Source organism: Cololabis saira, chromosome 21 (assembly GCF_033807715.1).
Source record: "Cololabis saira isolate AMF1-May2022 chromosome 21, fColSai1.1, whole genome shotgun sequence".
Lineage (NCBI taxonomy): Eukaryota > Metazoa > Chordata > Actinopteri > Beloniformes > Belonidae > Cololabis > Cololabis saira.
Window position 1 is genome coordinate 17,816,429 of NC_084607.1, and position 23,191 is coordinate 17,839,619.

At 42.2% G+C, this 23,191-nt stretch overlaps 1 protein-coding gene across 11 annotated transcripts in view; it reads left to right on the forward strand.

Annotated features, from left to right (window-relative positions):
- Positions 1-23,191, forward strand: part of LOC133422707 (BAH and coiled-coil domain-containing protein 1) — a 74,781-nt gene that overhangs the window by 33,546 nt on the left and 18,044 nt on the right. For 5 of the 11 annotated variants that reach the window (XM_061712749.1, XM_061712754.1, XM_061712753.1 and 2 more), the window contains exons 3-14: positions 1,121-1,303; positions 9,654-9,779; positions 9,942-12,248; positions 14,190-14,301; positions 14,404-14,603; positions 14,885-15,046; positions 17,006-17,262; positions 18,074-18,419; positions 19,518-20,465; positions 21,734-21,903; positions 22,096-22,232; positions 22,412-22,525. In XM_061712749.1, the coding sequence (XP_061568733.1) occupies positions 1,121-1,303; positions 9,654-9,779; positions 9,942-12,248; positions 14,190-14,301; positions 14,404-14,603; positions 14,885-15,046; positions 17,006-17,262; positions 18,074-18,419; positions 19,518-20,465; positions 21,734-21,903; positions 22,096-22,232; positions 22,412-22,525 (5,062 nt within the window). The remainder of the gene's footprint in view (positions 1-1,120; positions 1,304-9,653; positions 9,780-9,941; positions 12,249-14,189; positions 14,302-14,403; positions 14,604-14,884; positions 15,047-17,005; positions 17,263-18,073; positions 18,420-19,517; positions 20,466-21,733; positions 21,904-22,095; positions 22,233-22,411; positions 22,526-23,191) is intronic. The other 6 variants (XM_061712751.1, XM_061712758.1, XM_061712752.1 and 3 more) reach the window with 4 other exon arrangements.

Consider the following 23,191-nt stretch of genomic DNA (forward strand, 5'->3'; position numbering starts at 1 on the left):
AATTGCTTCAGTGTGTCTCGTCTGTGTTTGCTATAGATGTGTGTGTATGATACACCATCATGTGTGACTTTGCAAGAGTGTGCACATGTGGTCTGTTCCACGGAAGTTCATACATATGCATGAGACTTTGTGGTGGTGTGACTTGGGGGAAATTAATGTGTAAAGAGCCGGGCACCCTCACTCAAGTGCACTGGCGGGTGCGTAATGGTAATGCAATTTAAGCAGTGGTTAATCAGTGTGTTTTCTCCAGCTTTCCCAGCAATGCATAATAGACAATCAGCCTCCAGTCACGTGGGCGTTTCTACAAATGGTCAATTACTCATCACAGTCTTGTTAAACACACAGTTCAGCCGGCCGGGGACAGATTGCTCTGCTGGTGCCATCGTTACAGCGAAAAACAATGCAAAGCATTGCCATGTGGTCAGAAAGAAACAAGGAAATTATGTGGAATCAGGTTTTAGAAGAGTCTGACACATGTTTGGTTTCCTCTCCTTAAAATGGGAAACAGAATACAGGAAATGGCAATTGTGACAAAGCAGAGGGAGAAGGAGTGAAATAACCAAATGGAACCAAAAAAAAAAGAAAGAAAGAAGAGAAGGGGACTGTCAGAGTCATGCAGAGAAATGCAAGACTGAAAGAAAAGGAGATGGAGGAGGTGAAATGGAGCAAAGCAATAAAGGAGATTGAGGGCATGAAAGTGAGAGATGGAGAGAACAAGATAATGGAGAGAGGGAGAGAAATTGAGAAAGGGACACTGGGGAGCAGGAGCAAAAGTGTGTGAGAGTGAGAGGGAGAGAGCCTGAGAAAGTGTGTATTCAGCTGTGAGATGAGACCTCTGCCTGCCCGTGGGGAGAGGTGGTGTGAGGGGAGAGAAGACAAGGGAAGAGGACTGTGCTGACACAGAGGAGAAGAGTCACACACTCTCACAGACACACTCACACACAAACGTTCATTCATCCCCCCGTCTTCCAATCTAAAGATTCCTCCTAAACAGCCAGTGTCTGATGTCTTTTTACATCTGCATTCAGATCTGATGTGATGTTATTTTAGTTAGTTTAGTGTTTTTCTAACCATCTAACCCTGTTTTTCTCTCCTAAACTCTGTCCCTGTGGTAATGCAGGCAGTGGATTGATGGGCAATTCCTCCGCTTCCTTCATGGGCACCTTTCTAGCCAGTAGTCTGGGTTCTCCCCCTTCCCATCCGCCTCACCCTTCCCGGCCGCCCTCCTCGCCCTCGTCACCCTCCTTCCGAAGTGGACCCCACTCCAGCGCTTCGCAAATCTGGTTTCCCCATTCGCATGAAGGTATTTCACATGAAACAAGCACATAAACACGTGTCCGCAGCCTAACCCCGTCACCTGACCACACTGTCTAAACAAGGCAGTATTTATGTCTTGGCAGTATTGGGGACTGGGCTTTGAAAGGGTGTTCTGTTACTCTGATAATGTATATTTTTGGGGTGTGTTAGGTTTCTCTAAAATGCGGCTTGTAATCGGCCAGGAAGAGCTGGTCTCCCGCCCTTATATTTGCGCACCAAAAAAAGGCCTGGCGTGTGTGGGATGGAGCACCATGCCACAATTTCTGGATGTGGGCACAGGGTCAGAAGTTCAGAGAAGGAATCTTGCAGTATTCAATTCATGTCAACAGTAATGTCACTCCAGACTCGCATGCAGCCCATGTGAATGTGGGCCAGTAAAAGTTGTAGTAATCGCAAAGCTTTCAGCATGTGTCTCCAACACAGCTTAATAGGGTGGTTCCCACGCAGCGCTCGGCATTGCAAAACCCTGGCTACATAAACGCGTGCACGGTTAGCTACTCAAGCACACACACACACACACACACACACACACACTCATTTCTACTCATTCACAGGGAGGAAGTCGGATAAGTAAAGCTGAAAGACGAATATGATGTGGAATTTTGGGAATCAACATACCCAGAGTGAAGGATTTCATTAAAGTTAAAATTGTAAGAAAATAATTTAAGAAAGTGCACTCTCTAGTCAATAAATGCAAACTTTGCTAAACAACAGCACATATTATGTTACAACTTGTCATCATATATGAAAAGCTTGATCAATAGATCAACAGAACCTGAGTTTTGTCTCAATTCTTGTCTTGTAAAAAGGCTCGTCTTTGTAAAAAGAACCAGACAGCAAACGCCTGCCAAGTGTCAGGCACGGTGGCGGAAGGGTGGTGATCAGGAACAAGACATGGATGGAATTCTTCTGTATTTGTTTTTATACTACATTATTCCAGTTTATAACTGCAAGCCAAAACAAATGAAAAGAATCCTGTTATACTGCTTGCTATTAAGAATCAAGTGAAAAGAAAACTGATCAGAGACAATTTCCTTGTGGATTTAAAGATCAGAAGCACCAATCTTCAGATGAAAATCAAAGAAGAATGGATACATAAGCCCAGTGCTTCAGCTGTTCTCACATTTCCACATTAGGCTATTTTATTCATTTTGTATGCACCTATATTGCTACAAGCTATAGGTTTGTCAGCCCAGATGCAGCTGACGTGCGTTTCGAGACTAACGTGCAAAAAATTCTAAACTTTACTTTCTCACGGCTGATATCTAAGCTATCGTTAATCCCCTTAAACACACTTAAGTTTGTCTTCAGGCAACACTTGATCTGAATTCTAAATAGGTAATTCTCTGCTAACAAGTGTCATGCAAATCCATCCATACACGTTTTATTAATTGTGCTTACAGACACAAATATAAAACAAAGCACACAGTCTCCTTAGCAGAAGATGACCCGTTTTCTCTTTTTTTTTTACCTCTTTGGTAAAAGTTTGTTCATGCAGATGTTAGATCTGATAAACTATTATTTCCTGTAAGCACTTAAATTTACTCTTGTAATAGATTTTTATTTTTAAATAAATGGTATGTCACCTTCAATAACAGTCCAGTGGTGACTCGCATCCACCACGATGAACTGTGGTGTAACATCACTTTGCCAAGCTCCACTGTCAAGCCATCGGATGCCTCTCAGCATTTAACTCCGTGTAGATCTCTTGTCTTGGCCACCAGTGGCCAAGTCCGTGGACAGTTGCCGCTCCTCAAATACATTTAGAGAAGAAACAAATAGATGTCAACTTCCACACCGGCTCAGTCAGTGACATCTTTTCCCCCCAGGCCAATTTTGTAAGCATCAATGTTTGCCTTTCCTCACACTCTCAAGGTTTCATTGTCTTTCTTTTGTGGAAGAGTAAAATAATATTAAGAGTGATGAATATAATGCCAAGCCTAATAAAAGTAATGGAGGTGATTATGACTGGGATTATTATTCAGTTGGCAATGGAGGCCATTATCTCTATTGCAGTTTAATTGCATATAACGCACTAAGAGCATGATTGAATCCAGACTGTTCATCAACCACATTCAGCTGTTCCCTCCTCAAGGTAATTGCATATTGTCTTTTTCCTGTTTTGCATAAAAAGCAAGTCATCAAAATGAGCGACACAATTACCCAGACTCCTGTATCCTCTCTCTGGGTGTCAGAAGCACCCCACCAGCAGCAGTGTAGGCACTGACTTGTATGTGTGTCAGTGCATTAGTAGCTCACTTCTAACCTCCAAGATATGCTATAAATTGTGTTTTTTTCGCTCTCTCTCTCTGTGTTCCAAGTGTGTTTTTAAAGTAGCAGCTTGAATGCAAATCCATGTGCAATTTGAGTCCGCATAAGAAATTATTTTATGAATTTTTAAGTTTCAGGTAGATGCTGTGGAATGATTGAATTGCCACGGGGGAGAGAGAAAAAAACCTGTGGTATTGTTGAACGCATGATAGAATATAGAGCACAGCAAATAAAATAAGATCTTAGAAAAATCTTACTATTTAATCTTATATATTTTTATGAATTGATTTGAAGAGTATTATGTTTTTATTAATTTGCTCTTTCAATTTATTGCTTTTAACATCTCAAGAGGTTTTTTCCCCTTTTCCCAACGCACCTGTCGTCGTGCAGAACATCTTTGATTCTGCTGTAACTGACACTTTTTTTTTTTTAGAGATTAAAGATATCAATTTTGTCTGTAGTTACTTGCTAGTTAATCAGAAGTGGGAATAAAGTTTTAGAGGACTGAGGGAAACAGGCTCATTTATGACAGCTTTTTTATCTGAAAGAAAGCTAAAACATCTTTTTTTATATATGTAATCAAGTATTTAAAATTAGATTGTGTTAGAGATTAAAAAGAGGCATATGAAGTATAATAAGTTTGAAGCACTTCAGGCGATAATCCTCTGTGTGTTGTATTGTAGTAACAGAAAAAGGGTAGAAGGGTAGAAATTATAAACTGGGGTATAAAGATGAGAACACAATACTGGTGATACATTTCGAATATTCTTATGAAATTTGTAGATGTACATCAAGTCAGACCTGGAGCTAGTCATTGAAGGGTGGGGTCTGTGTGACATAAATACCATCAAGGAGTGGATGATGAGGTTTTGTTACAAATGTCCATACCTTTTATTCATCTTGATGTTCTGCACGTATCTGAAAGTCTTCTTCCAAGTGAACTCCATCTGGATACTGTTTTAGGGACAGCTTTGTGTTTGTGATGTTCACAGCTGTACGCAGTGTAATTACAGTGAGTCTTGGCATATAGTGATTTATTCCAGAAAGTGCATACGATAGAGGGAAACCCAAATGTCGAAATTTATGTTCATGCAAAGCTATTTAAGAATATCAGGACAAAGGAAAACTTGCTTTGTTTTGTTACTTCACCAGGATTTCATATCTGGGGCAGATGCATGTGTGTATACACAGAGGCAGAAATGTGCAAATATGACCATTTTATCATTTTTATGAAGCCATGTGCACATTTTATTCTGTTATAAATCCTAATTATTCTGAAATCGGATTCATGTGCATGAGCATTGTGTTCACTTCATTTCTGAACAATATCCAGATGTGGACCGTCCCCCCTGGTCACTGGCTAAAAAGACTTGAGAATGAAGATAGCAGCAAAGAAGATATTCAGGTTTATGAAAAGAGAAACTGATATACTTGTCAGTGAAGAAGAGAAAATAAAATCTGTTTTATTTAGTTTCTTCTGGAATCGTGATGAGAACAAGTACTGAGTGGTGAATGGGAAAGCAATCAGCTCAGTGTTCAGAGCACAGGATCTCGCAGAGGTCAAAAATAAATGGTTTGATTACAAATGGGATACCAAAAAGGCACATCAGGGGAAATTATAGGGGATATGTGAATTTTATCTGTACCTAACGAATGGAGAGCCTGTATATTTGATTACACAACCTTGTGTGGAGATGACCAAGAGGGAGACAGCATGCAGATAAGAGGTATAACTGTATTTTTAAGCAGACGGTGGAAGTCTAAAGGATCGCCTGAGCTAGCTATCATCCAAACAATCTCCAAATCTTCATATTCTCTTCTTGGCATTGCAACCTTCTGCAGTCTGTCACAGTGCTTATTGGGTCAGACGTCAGGGAGCCTTCCTGGATGTGCCGCCAGTCCATCACAGAGCCACATATGGAGAAATGAAATACGCTGCAAGTTCTCAGTCATCACTATGGATAATTGAGAATCTCCAATCTATCAAACTTGTGTTTTCAAACTGTTGGAGGAAGCTAGAATGCCCAGAAAACCTCATACACAATCAAATAAAGAGAGTAATACTAAAACAAACAAAAATACTCCAACTCATTGCTTTCAGAAGAGCGATTTTTACCTACTTCACCTTATAAAGCGTAAATTGTTAAAACATGCATGTAGATGATGTCCGAAGAATACGTGAGATGAGCACACACTCACCACAAATTCAATGTTTTTATTTTTTGTGCAGACATGCTGATTTTTGTATGTCTGTTTCATTTAAGGTAGTTTTTGCCTCATGATATTTAAGCTGGCACTCTGATAGAGATGCATTGTGTCAATATACAGCAGTTGGTTTCCCAGAGCTTGAGAAAAGGAAAACAGCAACAGAAACAGAGTAGTCAACTAGAAAAACAGCCAAGAGTATGGTTGGAAAAAACAAAGGAAGCATTTGTAAAGTTTCAGACATCCAGGAAACACTCAGAGGAAAAGATTACACTCTAAAAAAAGAAAACCATCATATTTGAGGGTACATCCCAGAAGGGCTTGGCGGTTACACTTTTAGCTCAGAAAAACTGGTAATTTTCCACAGAAAAGAAGTTTTTTTTTTTTTTATAAAGATGACTACATTCCAGATGGGAGATTCTGGAAAATAAAATTAAAATTACACCAAAATATCCAATAAGAAATGAATTTTCAAACCTCAGTTTCTGAAGTTGGCTTGACTATAAAAAAAAAAAAGCCACAAGCCCCTCATAGGCCTGAGGCCAGCTGGCCGTTGTCCAAATGACTTCTTACGTGATGCCAGCAATATTCACAGTCTCATATCTCTGTCCACACACACAGACACACCCGTATGCAGACACACAACTGCTTTCACACACCTGCCTAATCCACTCCTTTTTGATATGCCTTTCCAAGCCTATCTTCAGTTGTCCATCTTTCCTTCTGTGAGCAGTTGCTAGCTTTTCCTTTTGTAGGATTAAAGCTCCCCCCACCACCACTACTCTCTTCTTCCACACGTCTGCTTCTGTCGTTCTCTCTCTCTTGTGCGATCCTGCATCCCTTCCTTTCAATTAGTCAAACCTGAGGAGATACAGCACGGTACTCCCCCCACTTCTCTGCCAAACATCTCTCGTCTCCTCTTCTCCTCCCTTTCGGTGTCTTGATGGTTCTGTCATTTTTTTTTCTCAATTAGCAGATCTGACAGGCAGCTCAGGCTGCTCCTCCTCTCCTCTTGGTCTTCTTATGCCCCGCTCAGTCCATCTAGTACTCTTTCTCAAAAATATTTGAGGCGTTTCCCTTCTTGGTCATATTTAATTCGTGTTAAGCTGTCTTTACGCAAAAATACGGAAACAGTCACAAGTAATGGACTAGGCCAGTGTACCCAGACCTGAAAGGGCACTAATACTAATGCATTTGGGCTAATTCTCCTCTGTTTTCGGGTTCTGTTCTATATTTGGCCTCCATCTTTGTCATTTCCTGTCAGCTTGCTTGTCTCAAATCAACATGCTGTGCGAAATACCTCCAGAACAACCTGGAAATCCCTCTCTGCATCTTTGTCTGCTCCACCTCTTACTCCTACTTCTCTCATGGAAATGGAGAGCATGCGCTGTGAACTCCCCTCCGTCATTCAATAGCAGATGCTGACATGTTTCTGTCTCTGTGCGTACACGGAGGAAGCGAAAGAGAAGCGGTGAGGCTGTGCAGTCAGCAGACTGCACTAAGACCCAGCTCACGTCGCCTGCAGCGGCAGCAGCAGCAGCAGCTTCCCTTGTCCTGGCCAGATTAATGGCTGAATGAGCTCTGCCATGCCCAGCAGTCCCCCTCATACCGCCCCACTGGAGTGCATGCTGAAACTGAGCGGGCTGGCATTATCGGGCGCAGCCAGACCACACTGTGAAAAGGGATTACGCCGTCAATTGTCACGCTCACAAACAACATGCTGCTGCAGGAAAAAAAAAAAAGAAAAAAGGCTCTCTCCCAGCTTGGATAAAGACTGGCAAACAGTTTTCTAGTGGACCAGAAAACTGTTGGCCAGGTTGAGAATCTGAGAAAAATGTTTTACCTGAACAAAGGATCCTTCCTCCTGCTTCGGTCGATGAAATTGACATAAATGGACTGTACATGCATATTAATTATGGCATGGAAAGAAGAGACAAAGACAGAGGTAGGGGAAATGGAAAAGAGGAAAAAACAGGTGGAAAGGAAAAGCCTGAAAGTATGCAATTATCACTCTACACTCCTCAGAAAGCAGCACCTCCTGTGTTATTGCAGAGCTGTTTGCCCTCTCTGTAAATTTCATTAATTAAGATGGGAGGATGCAGGGGCTGCAATGAGCCGGGGTCATTAAGCCCACCACAACAGTCCTCCCTCCCCCGAGCTGGCTCGCAGCACTGGCTCCATTGTTCCACCAGCAGAAAGTGAGACATTCAACACTTGGAGCTGTAGTAAAAGCCACGTTACTGCACACATACACAGAGAGCCAAATGAACTACATCTGTGCTTTTTTGGATCGGGTCACATGCTTGACAACACAAATATGTCTGCCTTTAATTTAGCTTGAACAGAGCTATATTTCCCTCTCTCCCTCCCTTTCAATCTTCCTTTACTCCATCTGTTAATTGAGCTGGAAAGCAAAACTGCAGGGCAAGACAGGTGCACAATCAGAGAAATGACGATGTAATCCATCTCGGGGGCTCTTAAACAGTGTTTCTCAACTCCCTGTTAATCTGACCGGGGCCTCCAAAGATCCAGAGATTTTTACTAAATTAGATCAGATAAGAAGTCTGCATGAGGATGAAGTGCATCAAATGCTGCTGTTACAATCAGAGACATACTTCAGCACCCTTCCAGCAATGCAATTAAAACCTTTGGAGTTGGCAAAAACATCATATCTGATGCTGTCCTTGGTTAAAGGGACGTAAGCTCAATAAAGTATGTGAATAAAGTTTGGAACAGTGTTCTCTGTTTGTGTGTATGTGTGTGAAGCGTGCATGCATGGACAGATTTTTGGCTTGGCTGAGGAGGGGTTTGTAATGTTTTATCAGAAAACAAGTGGGAATGATTTCAAAGGAAAAAAAAAAAAGAATCAGAGGAGTATTGTCAAAGAATTGCTTGTATGCTTAGATCATTTATTTGTGCCCCTAAAGGTCGTTTTTGATTTGAAAACAGAATACTACTATATATCTGTCTATTGTGTTTGTGTTTTTGTTTCTTTTTCCGTGATTTCTTACAATTCTTTCAGTTGCGTTGGTGTTGTATGGGCTCGCAAGTCTATATCATGATGGAAAAGTTTCTTTGTTATGGTTTCTTTGGTACCATATTACATAAGGTAATATATTAGAGAACTGTAGTTCTCCAACACCATAACCATGCAGATTCATTTTTTTTCACTTTACACTACTATGATTTCATTTTCAAGTCCCTTTTTGGTGGTTTATAATTAATTACACACTAGTGTTAATAAGGTCATTTCATTTGCATTCATGTGCTCAGATTCTTTAGTTACACAGTTGGAGTGGAAGTGTGTTGTCATAGTGATGCTTGCTCCAATATTGCTTTAGGCTTTTATCTCAGTCCATCTTTTCTCTTTCCTCCACCCTCAGCCTTTTGTGATTTCCGCTGTCCCATTGAGATTTTATTTATTTATTTATTTATTTATTTATCTATTTTCTTGGTGCAAATGTCCTCCGGATAAGCTTGATGTAATGAGCCCAGGTGTACTGGATTACAGGCCCAACATCCCAATGATCTTTTGAAGTGGCACTCTGAGGGTTGCTCCTTCAGCTCTGTTCAATTTTAACACAAGCTTATTCATTCCTTTCAGATGGGTAGCGGTGCCACTGTCAGTTCTGAGAGTGACATAAAGACAGAATCGTAGACTTCAGACAAAAATCATAAATTAGAGAAATCCTCAAGCTTTTTTTTTATTGTTTGCATTAGGACGGCAAGTAGAGGCAGAGCCACTAATTATTTGTATATGAGTACCACCAGCTGGATTGGACCTAAAGGATTATAGTGTAAAACCTTATCAGATAAGCTCTTATCATGTTTTATTAACCCTCTCTCTCCTTTATTCATAGCAGGTCCAGGATATCCGCGATTCTCAGGGAGTCTGGCCCACACCTTCCTTCCAATGAGCCACTTGGATCACCATGCCAACAGTGGAGTTCTCTACGGGCAGCATCGTTTCTATGACACCCAAAAAGGTGAGATGAGACAAGAAAAATATCACAAAAATAACATGTTTTATAAATAAATCACTACTCACCATTTTGAGAGCTAAATAACTTAAATAAATTATTCTCATATTTTTTTTAAAATTCAGCTTAAGCCATCTGTTAACTGATTCAACATTCTTCCTTTTGTAGAAAACTTCTATCTGCGGGGACTCCCGTCTCAGCCTCCTCTTATCTCAGCTAATCATAGTCTGCCACCCATGTCAAGGGCAGGTTCAGGGCACTCTCAGGGGTCCTGCAGTAGAGACAGAGATCCAGCAATAGGGACAGGTATACATAAAGGTCTTAAAGAGGGGTCTGTGGAGAGGGGAGTGGCACCTGTCAAGGACAAGGAGAGGTCCAGTAACAAACAAGAGGCGAAGGATCGACAGCAACAACAACAGCATCACAATCACCCTGCACGCCAAACCACACATCACCACAATTCCCATGTTCTTCAGCAGCACCCGCACTATCCACAGCACCCGCTGCCCTTGGAGGATGTCAACAGTCGGGCTCTAGAGAGGCACAAGGCATCACTCGCAATGGAGTACAGCAAAGACCACCCTCAGAGTATGAGCAAACCCCTCAGCGCTTGCTTGCATAATGGCAAGATGCAGAATGGAGATGCAGGAACTGGACCGAAGGTCTCCATGCCCAGCTGTGGTGGGGAGGGCTCTGCCCTTCAGGGTATGGGGGGTGGGAGAAGCAGCCAGGGCAGACATATGGGGTCTAGTGGCAATGCTCGCTGCACCAAAGAGGGCATAAGTGGGGAGATGAGGATCAGTGAGCAGCCTTCAGACTGTTTGGAAAGGGGTCAAGCACCACTTCACCACTCTCTGCCATATTCCGTACCCCCACCTTTACACATGGGCTCTGCTGCTGGAGGGGCACACCCTCATTCCCATCCTCATGCTCATCCCCATACACATCCACACCCAGGGGGCTTCCACTGCCTTCAGCTCCACCCCAGCCATCCACACCACCCACACCATTCCCACCATACACACCACCATCCAGACTTTTTCTGTCCACCCCCACCAGCTCCTCTAGCCAACTCTGCTTCACAAGAGCGGGGGCCAGTCAATGTAGGGCGAGAGCCTAAAGTCACGGGGCTAACATTTGTGCCATCTGTGGCAGACCTAGGAGACAAATCTAATGGGCCATTCCAGCTTGGTAACCCTGATTGTCAGGGTGTAAGTAGTGGAGGAGGAGGCAGCAATGCCAAGGACAAAGCAATAGAAAAAAATGGTGGTGGTGGGCACCACGGCAATTGGCACAGGAAACAGCAACAACAACAGCAACAACAACAACAGCAGCAGCAACATCAACAACAGCAACAGCAGCATCCATATAGAAAGACAGAAAAGGCTCCAGACTGGATGCAACCCCACCATCAACATGTTCAACCTTCACAACTTCCTCCACCTCCTCAACAGCAACAGCAGACGCCACATTCCCACCAAGTTGTACGATCACGGAGTGCAGAGTGTATCAACAGTGGTGTGGACATGGATGTGTTTAGATCCTCGCTCCCCCAAGGGGCTAAAGCAGGGCACTCTGTCGCTCATTCTGTAAACACTTCCCCTTACAGAGACTGTTCCCATCAAGGACCCCCACCCAACTCATCCCCACTCGGAGGTAAGAACATGGGCCAACATAATGGGACTGCAACAGCCCATTGCCCTGGAGGTAGTTGTTCTTTACAGAGAGATGGCCAAAAGGTAGCCAGGATTCGCCACCAGCAGCATGGCCAGCCTGGCCCAGATACTTCTCCAGCTGAGTTAAATCAGAGTAATGGACAGGAGCTTAAAAGAAAGATGGATATGTCCCCTTATGGTTATAGCAACAACAGTGGGCAGCACCACCAGCAGCAACCCCCAGTGCCACCCTGGACTATGAGGCCTCCCCAACACATGTCACAACCTGAGGAGGATCAGAGGAAGTCTTACATGGAGATTGGGAGCACCAGTGGGCAACACTCACAGCAAAAGCAACAACAGCCAGGAATGAGCCTGCCTCCTCAACAACCTTCCACTGCACCACCTCTAAGTCAGCAGCAGCCGCAGCAGCAGCCTGATCCCCAAGGTCCAACTCAGGGCGAGAGCAGTGCCATGAAGAGCCTGCTAAAGTACAGCAACCAGCAACAACCACTGCTCCTCTCCCAAAAGAGCCCGTTTGGGGGTCTGGGAAATCTCAAATCAGGTCCCTCAGCGGGTAGCTGCGCCCTGCAGGGTAACAAACAGACTCTACCTTCCAGGAAGGGCCCAGCCAATGACGGTGAACGCTCAGAATACAATGGGCGGACCCGGGAAATGGGGGACTCCTGTCAAGGGGAAAGTGAAGTGCGGCAGCCACCAGTGGGAATTGCAGTGGCAGTGGCCAGACAAAGAGAGCCTCCATGTCGTTCTGACAGTCATCCCAACAGCCGGCAGGGAAGGGTGCATCCGTCTGTAAAAGGTAAGCAGCCAAGGGACTGCCCAATGACGTGTATCCATGACCTGTCAATGACCTCCCAGTCAGCACAGACAAAATACCAAAAATAAGAATGTGATGATTGTCCAACTTGGCCTGTCTCTCTTGCCATCACTTAATTCCATTCTAACATTTAAATGCATTACGGAGAAAAAGGTTCGAGTCCGCGGTAGCTTCAGTGCACTTCTCGTTTTATCCCTCGCTTCCTGGCGACACTGCAGTTTCTCTCGCTGCTGCTGTTACTTGCAGGAATACATAAAAATTTAATAAAAGCGAGCAAGTCCGACCCAACAGAATCCCAAATTATTTATTTAAAAACAACGCTGAACCTGGCCCAAACCCATGGTGGGGCTTCGGGTTACATCAAGCCCAGGTCGGGTTGCAGACCACCAATGACCTTTACCATTTTCATTCAGTGACTGGAGATCAATTATTGGACTAATCTGACATTGCCTTCTCCTTCACCTGAAACAGTTGACATAGTCCTGTCTGTCATCTGCAATTCGGCTACTCTGTTACACAACACAATAACTCCTTCTAATATTGGATTAATTTAGTCATTATCTCTTAATCATGCATCGATTTTTTCAAAAGGAGGAAGTTAAATATACAAGGTTGTATGCAAGTTGAAATATCAGCCTGTACAAAGATACCAAAATATGAGTGATTCAACGTAGAAATATGGTTAGGCAGACATTTTGAATCCCCATTGAAGCCTGACATTTAAATTATACAAAAAGTGGTCGGCAACAAACAGCATATACCTTGATTCAACATTGATTAGATGTTGCCATTAAAATTCGACCACAAAACCACGTTGATTCAATGACATCTTTTCAACGTTGGTTGATTGGCTAGAATTGGATTGTTTGATGGTTGATCCACCGTCAATCGTCAACTTTAACCAAAAATCTACCTTTTTGACCATAATTCAACATTGGATTAACATGTTTTGCTATCTGCGTACTCGTATTCTATTGCTCTCAATCCTCCATGATCTTACCCAAACATAATTATATGTAGACTCTTCAATGAACAAAAAGTGGCAGGGTCTGCCCAATGACTTCCTGACAGTGGTGGCTCCTGTATGGCAGGTCAAAAAACATGAACTCAGACAGACAGGGTGTTACATTTAACAGACCAGAGGAACTGCCCCTGTCAACAGTAAGGATTGTTGGAGCTGGAAATCAGGAACAAGGTTTATCGAATATCCGTCCTTTTCTGTTGTCGTCAGGCCGAAGAGTGTTTGTGTAGAGCCAAGGGTAAGCAGCTGCAGCCAGGCAGGTGGAAGAGACTACAGTGCTATTCTACATATTCATATAATTTAGTGCATATCAAATGAGGCAAAGCTGGAGGCTTAATCTAAGCCATTCAGAGGCATGAAGGGATTATTTTCATGGAAAAAAATAAAAGCTTCAAAAGATGCGTTGAGATTATATTTTGTAGGTTTAGTTAAAGCCAGGAGAGTTTGAATAACAAGACAAAATTATTAGTCTAGTGGACTTGACACTTACCTGTTCTTTTTTTTCTAATATTTTTTTAAATCCTTTTGGAACATTGGATGACAATTATTTGCCCTAAAAGTTCCATAAAACATATTGTTAAGAGACTTATTATATTTTGTGGAACAAATGCAAAAATGATGAAAGAAATCCTCCCAAAAATGGTAAAGTAGATGATTTTATGGTTTAGTTTAATTTGACTTAGTGATTTACATTATATGCAGAACCTTTTAATACTCAACATGTGACAAAAAATGACCTTCATGGCAGGAGAAACATGATTACGCCTGCACCCAGTCATATAACAGAAAAACTGTATTCATTTTAAAGATGTGCTAGTGTTTTAAAAAACAAAAAGAGACTTGGGAGTCTATCGTCCTCATGAAAGTAAGATCCATTGCTTAAGTGGATTCTTTTATCATAGGACCGCCCCGCTCCATGTATCCCTCAGATCCCACTGAGGAGGAGAGGAAGAGGATGAGTGAAGAACAAATAGGTCTTACTTGCCTGGACAGAGACAGAGAAGCATATATCAGGTGAGCAAATGTAAAGTTGTCACCAACTCAAATCTGTACCGTTACAAACTTTATTTTCATCTTCACTGGTTTGCATTCATCATTGCCTTATCATGATGGCAGGGATAATAAAGAACGAGTGGAGTTTGCAAGGATCCACCCATCCAACAGCTGTCATGGTGACCTCACTTCTCATCTCATGGTCCCTGGTGGGACTTCTCTTCAGTCCGGCCAGTTAGGAGATCCTGCTGCACATTCTGCTCACCATCATTGGATGCAAAGAACTGGAAGTCCATCCCTCTGGATGGCAGGGCACTCTTATGGTAAGAGAACAGATTTGGAATTAAAAATGACAAATATATAGTTATTGCTCATTATAGTAATGCAATGTAATGATTTTCATTTTTTTCAACCAAGTCTGTGTAAAGGAATAATTATACAGTCTTCTTCATTAGCATTTCATAATAAGCCTTTTTTCATTTGATATCAATCATGTTTAGAATGCATTTAATTATTTATTTAAATATTTTTAATTCTGTATTGGTGGTTTGCTTACAAAGAACATGATGGGCTTGTAATCTGAGCTGAAATTCTTTTTATACAGCAGGTATAGGTCATACAGCTCTGCACCAGAATCTGCCCCCAGGTTTCTCTGCAGCCATGCCGGGCCCTCTGCAGCCGGTGCTTCCTCTGCCTCAGGACCCCTCTGCCCAGCTAGTGGTCTTGCCCTCTGACCCTCCAAACCATCCTGCCTCCCATCACCTGGGTATGCCCTAACATTCCTTTAAACTCTGGAAATAAGCATTTCAAGCTAGTTTTAATCAAGAGAAAGGGCAGAAGAAAAATAATCTTAAGTACTGTAAGAAAAGTCCGTATGAACAGTTCCACATATCCAAATATTCTTCAGCATTGTAAAAATTACATTTTTGGGTTTATAATTTCAGGATAACTTCAAATTCATTCTTGGTGATTTAAGGTTTAAACATATTCTGGTCTCCAACTGTATGATTCAGTTGCAAAAACGTTTTCTTTGGGTCAACTACATTACAAGCCCAAATCATGAAACCTCGACTGTTGTGCTTGACAGAGGGTATGAGGTGTTTCTGTTGAAACATTGTTTCTGGCTTGTTTTGGCTATACGTGGAGCTGAGAATTAAGGTCAAATAACTCAAATAACTCCACTTTGGTTTGATCTGTCCATAGGACGTTGTTCTAGAAGTCTTGTAGTTTGTTCAGATGCAGTTTTGTGCATATAAGTTGCGCTACCATGTTCTTGTACATAGAAAGAGGCTTTCTCCTGGCAACCCTTCATAATAAAACATACCTATTCAGTTTTAGTTTCACAGATGTGCACTAATTTGTTGGTACAATTAAATACAACTTGAAAAAAGCCCTACAATGGTCACTAAAGTAACTTGAAACTGACAAAACTGATAATAAATTAAAAAGAATTGACCAATAAAACCCATATTACTTTTGAATTGTGCTTGAGCAGACTCATCAAAAATACAAATCTAGCCTTGACAAGTTTTTACGTTGAATCAGATTTAGATCAGCACCATAGAAGGCCCCTTCAGAAAAGACCACGGTTTTGTTTGTAGACATTGTTTGGTATTTTTAGCTGTGTGTTTTGGGTAATTATCCTGTTGGACCCATGACCTGAAACTGCGACCAAGCTTTCTGACACTGGGCAGCAAATTTTGCTGCAGAAGGCTTTGATAGGCTTGGAATATTATTGTACCTTTTCGTTGCACAGATTCAAGACACCGTGTAACAGGCACAGCAAAGCAGTGCCATAACATAACAGATGGGCCCCATATATCTGGATAATCAGTGTTCTTTACTTTTATTTCCTTCAAATGCTTCCTTTTTGCATCTGTGAACATAGAGCTGATGTGACTTGCCATAACGCTCCAGTTTTGTCTCATCCGTCCACAGGAGATTTTCCCAGAATCTTTGTGGCTTTTTAAGATAATTTTATTTTGGTTTATTGCATGGTCCTACCTTGGAATACATTTGTTGGGACATCCACTCTTTGGAAGACTGGCAACCGTTTGTTTTTTCTTGAATAATGAAAAATGGTGGGAAAAAAAATGTTATTTTATTGTTCCTCTAAGGTTATGTTTTATTAAGACTCATTATGATTAGATGATTTTTATGTTTTCCACAAAAAAAAGAGAAAACAAAATCATAGTTTAAACATAAACAGAATTACAAATATTTTCCTCATGACTATACATCTACTCCCAAGTAAACATTCTGACTTCTTAATCAAATATTGCCAATATTGTCACATTGAGTCACATTTTGCCAGTGTCATCATTGTTTTTCCAGCATTCCTAAAATCTCAAAGTTTTTGTTAAGAAATGGATTTCTGTTGAGAGAGGCAGAGAGTGTGGGATTGTGGCTGCCCGGGGAGATGCTGCTGAATCAAAAGTCAAAAATAATTTCTTTGAAGAGATGGATGCTGCTGTAAAATATGGATGCAATGTTTTTTAAATGATCCATAATCTTTTTTGCTGTTTTAAATACTTGTGTAGGAGGTAGATAATGATAGATACAGAGAAGACAATTGTTCTCTGTTCACTAATGTATTCCAGTTTGTTTCACTTTGTGTTGATGTGTACAAATCCCCCAAATATATGCCGAACGTGTGCATGAGCTGCATTGGCTTTTGTTCTAAAGGGGGCCCTTCCATCATATTCCGCCTCCCTTCTCTCATTAGATGTGATGGAGCAGCAAGGGCTGTGGCCCCCTGTGTACGGCGCCCGGGGCCCACCCTCCCACATGCAACATCCTGCTGTGTACTCCCGATCTCAGTTTCTACGGCAACAGGAGCTTTATGCTATCCAGCAGCATCAACAGCTCCAGCATCAGAACCAGAATCACCAGTCACAACAATCCCAACTACAGCCTCAACCTCAACAGCAGCAGCACAGAGCTGCACATGGCATGCAACATCAAGCTACTCACAATGCACAGGTGATCCTAGAGTCAGAATAATGAATATATTTTGTCTGTTTAAAAGTAATAAAGCAAAATAAAGTGACCCAGCTTAAATGGTACATGCTGAGAGAAAGTAACTTCAGTGTAGGGCTGGGCGATATGGACCAAAAGTCATCTCGATATTTTCTAGCTGAATGGCGATACTCGATATATATCGATATTTTTTCTGTGCCATAATTGGGGTTTCCCCCAAAGCATTATAGCATAGCATCTCTGTTAGCTTCATTTTTTCTGAGGCAAACCCTTAAAAAAACAGTCAGTTTTAATACAATGCCTCGTGCCAAATGTCACACAGGTACCTTTATTAACAGAGGTCTATACAATATCAAAATGTATAAAACATATGAAATAAAAATAAACTGCCTGCATATATAGAATAAAAATGCTTCTTGAATAAAATAAAACAAATATCCCTTTCCTGCATAACAATTAAATTAAAATACACTGTGCAATTAATACAATGTAGACAGTAACAGGCAGACTTTTCCACTGAGGTTGACAGTTGTGCAAATAACAAAACATTTGTGCAAATAAAACATTCAAGTCAATTTGTCACAAAATAAGCTATATCAAAATCATAAAAGAAAATAAATAAATAAAAAAAATTAGATATAAACGATATTGTCTCGTACCATATCGTGTTTGAAAATACCGGTATATCAATATATATTAAAATCTCGATATATCGCCCAGCCCTACTTCAGTGTCAATCACTCTGTGGCAAAGAAACTGGTTCTTGCTGTCTATTAAATGTGGATATAAGAATTTTTTGCTTTCAATTCCACAGATCCAAAAGAGACCAGATGAACCCTCAGATGAACTACAGGAGCTCATTTCAGAACCAAGAACGACCAAACCTGCCAAGGCCTACTCTTACAACCCACCACAGAGGAACACTTCCCCCCCCGGGGCCTGTGCCACTCACATGTCCCCTTGTTACCAATCCCCCTCAATCCGCCAGCATCCCAGAAGCACTCCCTCCACCCCCTGCCCTGCTCCCAGCCCCGTGGCAGCAGCCCCTCACTCTCCGGGCATCAGCCCTGCCCCACCTCAAATACTCAAAGGGGCTGATTCCCAGGACAAGCGAGGCAAGGGGCAGCCCCCACAAGATTATCCACAGTCTCTGGAGCCTGGTAAGCATGAAAAAAGTCAAAAGCCTTCCAATTAACTTTGGTGCAATTTGTAGAATGAATGCCTCTACTAGCAAGGCCTGACTGAACTGCTCAGATGTGTGGAAGAAGGCTGCTGGGTGTGAGTGATGCTTTACAGTGCTATGACCCCGTAATGCTGAGAAACACTTCAGTGCTTTCCCTCACCTTACAGGGCCTAGCACTCTCTATACCAGTGTTTCTCCTTTTTTCAGTGATGCACCCCCTGAGAAATATTTCTTCATTAAAATACTTCCTAACTGGTATTTTTGGTGGTGGGGATTATCATAACCCTCACCCCCTCCATTTATTAATATACATTTCTTCAACCTTGGAGCTTTACTGCATACCCCTACTTGAGAAACGCTGCTCTATACCAGGGATATTCAATTGGCGGCCCGCGGGCCACATGCGGCCCGCCAGGAGCTTTTATGTGGCCCCTGGTCATATTTAAAAAAGGGGGTGTTTGTTGAAAAAAAAAAAAAAAAAAATTTATAATATTTTTATAACTGGCTACTATGGACTAAAATGGTTGTGTTCAATGCTTAATATAATATTCAAATAAGGAAATCTTGGTGGAAAGTGGTGCTTTGTCATTATGGCGTGTTTTATTAAAAGTAGGTCAATATCAACTTCATTAAGTTTGCACAATGCATGGTTTCAAAATGAACTTGCATTCAAAATAATATTTCTTTATCTGAATATTATATTTAACTTTCACAATTACTAAATCTGGAGACAATTAATACATAATTCATATGTAAACTAGATATATTCAAATGTATAATACAAATGTATTCTATTTACATGAGTCATCGTCTTTGAGTGCAAAATACATTTTGAAAACCCCCACATTTTCAAATTGTGCGGCCCTCTCCATACAGTCCTTTTGCAGATGTGGCCCCCGGCCGAATCTAGTTGAATATCCCTGCTCTATACCATTAGTGTCTGACTAAAGTATGCTAGAGGACTAGTTAAGTTTGCTGATAAAACAAAGATCTGTAATAATTGCATTGAAATGTCACTGTCCATTTTTTGTCCATGGGAGATGAATGATTTTACGATCTTTCTTTCTGTCTACAGACTTGCCTCCTGGATACACCTACCCAGCTATCGCTATGGGTTACAGACGCGGACCCTCCCCGCAGGACGTTCAGCTGGCTGAGCCAGCTGACCTGGAAGCAGTCCAAGCGGAGCCTGCTGAGCATGCTCCACAGTCTCTTGCCAGCCTAGGGGAGGAGTTAGAGTGCCAAGTGGTGGTCATGCCGCTCCCTGAGCCACTCCCACTCAAGGAAGTGGAGCCAGATGAGGAAGAAAGTGTGGTGCAGAGCGTCCTGGAGCGGAGGGAAGAGGTGGAGGTCACAGCGGTGGCAGCAGCCAACTACGTTCCTGTTGAAGAGGAGGCGGATGAACCGGCTTCAATTGAGGAGGATGTGCTGGTTTGCCCCCCGACTGAGACTCCAATCTCCGAGACAGCTTCCTCTCCACTTCCTCTCACAACTGAAGAACCTGATAGGTCAGAAGCTGTCATTACTTTGGAGGAGGAAGATGATGATGAGGCAGTGGGTGAGGAGAATCAGGTGGAGCATGATCCAAAGGTCAACATGCCTGGAGAGCAGGAGCAAGAGCTGCCTGCAATCATTGAGCTTGATCCAGCTTCTCCCGCTGGCCCCGAGTCTCAGTACCCATCCTCCGAGGGAGCGAAAGATGCTGAGCACCAGTACAAGGATAAGATGACCCCGGACGATGCCCCAGTGGAATTTGTGTGTCTTTCCCCTGCTTCAGCTTCTGCCTGCAGCCAAAGCGAGGAAAATGTTGTGCCCCACAAACCTCTTGTGCCCTGCTACTGGAGTTTGGAGCTACTGATCGCTGCCGCTTTTTGCACAGATGTACCCCCATTTCCCTTGTTCCCATATAGCCCCCCATCGGCTGTGAATTCACAGTGCACCCCCAACCAGGGTATGGAGCTTCTAAGTGAGCTGGCAGATCTGGAGCTGCAGCGACAGAAGCACACCTGTGGGAAAAGCCAGGGTGAGGGTCTTAGAATTGTTGACGATTCAAACATACGATGTTATATACTCTCAATACACTTGCCTCATATAGTTAGCTCTTAATTGTCCTCTGTTTTGATGAGAAAGACCTCCCCCTTTCCATATACTCTCCTCTTACTGCTGGTCTCAGGGGCTTGTGGCGTATTGTAACATGTCCCCAGACAGCCTGTCTACCGTTGCTCTTCTATGGCATTTTAAAGGCACGTTTATTTTCTAAAAGGCCTCAGGAGGGGGACAAGAAGCGGGAGATGCAAAAGGACAGAGCTGAACAACTAGTTAAAAGTGTACACCACCTTTTTTCCTTCTTCTCTCATGTCCAGCTGAGGGAACCACTTCCATCCTGTAGACGTTTGATTCACACGTACACACACTTGAACCTAAACAGAGACGCAGCGGTTGATTTCTTTGTCTCCAAAGCAGAACTCGTTACCAAAAGTCTGTGTGTAGACATAAAAGCAGTGGATGTTTTCAGCACCTTGGAGCGTTGCCTGGATAATTAGATCCCATTGTTTTAAATTGCCTTTAAAAGCTTTGTTGTTTTTTTAAAGTACCATGTGTTTTCTTTCTAGTTGTGCAAAAGGAAGTTTTGTGTTTAGCACAGCATCCTAATGCAGTTAACTGCTCCCAAAAGAGGGTTCTATAAAAAGGGTATCATCTGATTCCAGAGTAAGTGATGTGATTTAGACACACAATAATAGTCAAAAACAAGTGCTGGGACAACTGACACAAGACTGTTTTTTTTTTGTTTTTTTTATCCTGTTGAGATGTAAAACAGTCCACTTTTCTTTAATAAAAGGCCTATATTGCTGGTTAGACTGCAAAATCTCCTATTCAGCCTGTAAATCACTCCATTAATGGTAGATACTCCAGCCAGTAACAAAGGGCCATAGGGAGCTTTTGGCAGGGGTGACCACTGATATTGAAACATCTGGAAAGTCTGTATCTATATGAAATTCTGTGCTGCCAACACCGCGTACTAGATCCTTGCACACACATTTTCCCAAATGCTTTCTTACTTGCCAGTTATTCACTCTTTCACAATACTATTTCTAAAATATCAAGCTACACGTGCAGGTTTTGATGCTAGATAAAAAATACACAGTTCATCATATCCTTCTCTCTTTTACACGTTTATTGTTTCATAGAATGTTTCAGGATTAATTTGCTGTCACTTGTAATGTCTCTGAATCAACCATGTAAGGATACACAATTAAGTTGTTTATGTTTTTTTCTTTGATTCCCTGACAGAAGAGGAGATGCTCATGTTTGACCTCCAAAGCCTTGCAACGTTAGCCACAGCCCGTGCCTTGGAATTGGGAGTTCAGGAAAGCAGCAGTATGAGTTCAGGACGACAATTCCCAGCTCGCAGGATCTTCAACTTACGGAGAAAATGCAGCTGGGCACCCCGCAATGAGCCTGTAAGGTTACAACTGAAGTATGCCTATCTTGATCCCTCCTGTAGGAATTGAATTAATATCTAAAGGGAAACTGGGGGGAAAAAACCCCATAAAAAACAAACTTGCCTTGTGAAGTTCACTCTTATTTTTCTTGAATTGCTTTATTGTTGCTTTTCATTTATTTTCATAAATAAGTAGCTTTGTTTATTTCAGGCCTGCCCAGCCAAAGTTAACATGGAAACAATGGATGGTCCTGAGCTTGCAATGCGCGTGAAGTTGGCTGAGATACAGCGTCGCTACAAAGAGAAGCAAAAGGAGCTGGCCAAACTGCAGAGAAAGCATGATCATCAGTGAGTATGACCACACCCTCCTCTACCCAAACTTGATTTTGCAGTCTAAAATGTACAATCTAATGAAAGCGTGGAGACCCATGCTTCTACGGTACTTTCAGAGAAGAATCCTTTCAATGAGTTTTCTATTGTCATTGAGCACTTCTGACTGTTTGTTTGATTACACCATCTGCATATAGGAAGGAGGAAACTCCTCGCAGCCCTGCACGGCGAGGACCGGGCCGCCCGAGGAAACGGAAACCCACCCTCATGACAGGTCCAGTGTCCTCAACAGACAGCCAAAGAAAGGCCAAGTGAGTATCAGTCAGGCCATCTCCGCTGGCTGTAGTGTAGTCTTGGATGATAAGCCTCCGCTGTACCACTGGCATACAGGGACCCCTCTCATTGACATAAACAGGAAATGAGAGAACTAATGAACCATTCTAGGAAGTCTGCTGAACTCTTTCTTATCAAATATCTAATCAAATTACAAATCAGAAATACCATAAATTCCATAGTTAGTGTCCATTGTGTTTGCTGGTATTTAGGCTTTATATGTATATATATATATATATATATATATATATATATGCAGGGCCGCCGCAAGGGGTGTGCGAACCGTGGCCGGGCCTCGCGCCCCAAGGGGCCTCGCGCTATGGGCCGTTTTTTTTTTTTTTTCGTTTTTTCCCTTATAAATATCAACAGTCACGTTCCATTACAGACCTAAATGTGTACTAGTCTGTGCATATCAATAAATATATGTGCAATGATGCGCGTGTCTGTTGTTCAACACAACTGATCAGACCAAGCGCAGACACAAGCTGCTCTGATCCAGACAGGTGGAGTTGGAACAAACTGTCACACAATGTCGAGAGAACGAGACAGGATCAGGAAATTTCCATCAGGGGATGAAAAAAGAAAAAAAACGAAAGAAAATGGAAGAGTTTAATGTCTCTCTGAAAGGCTCGTTTGATAAATTT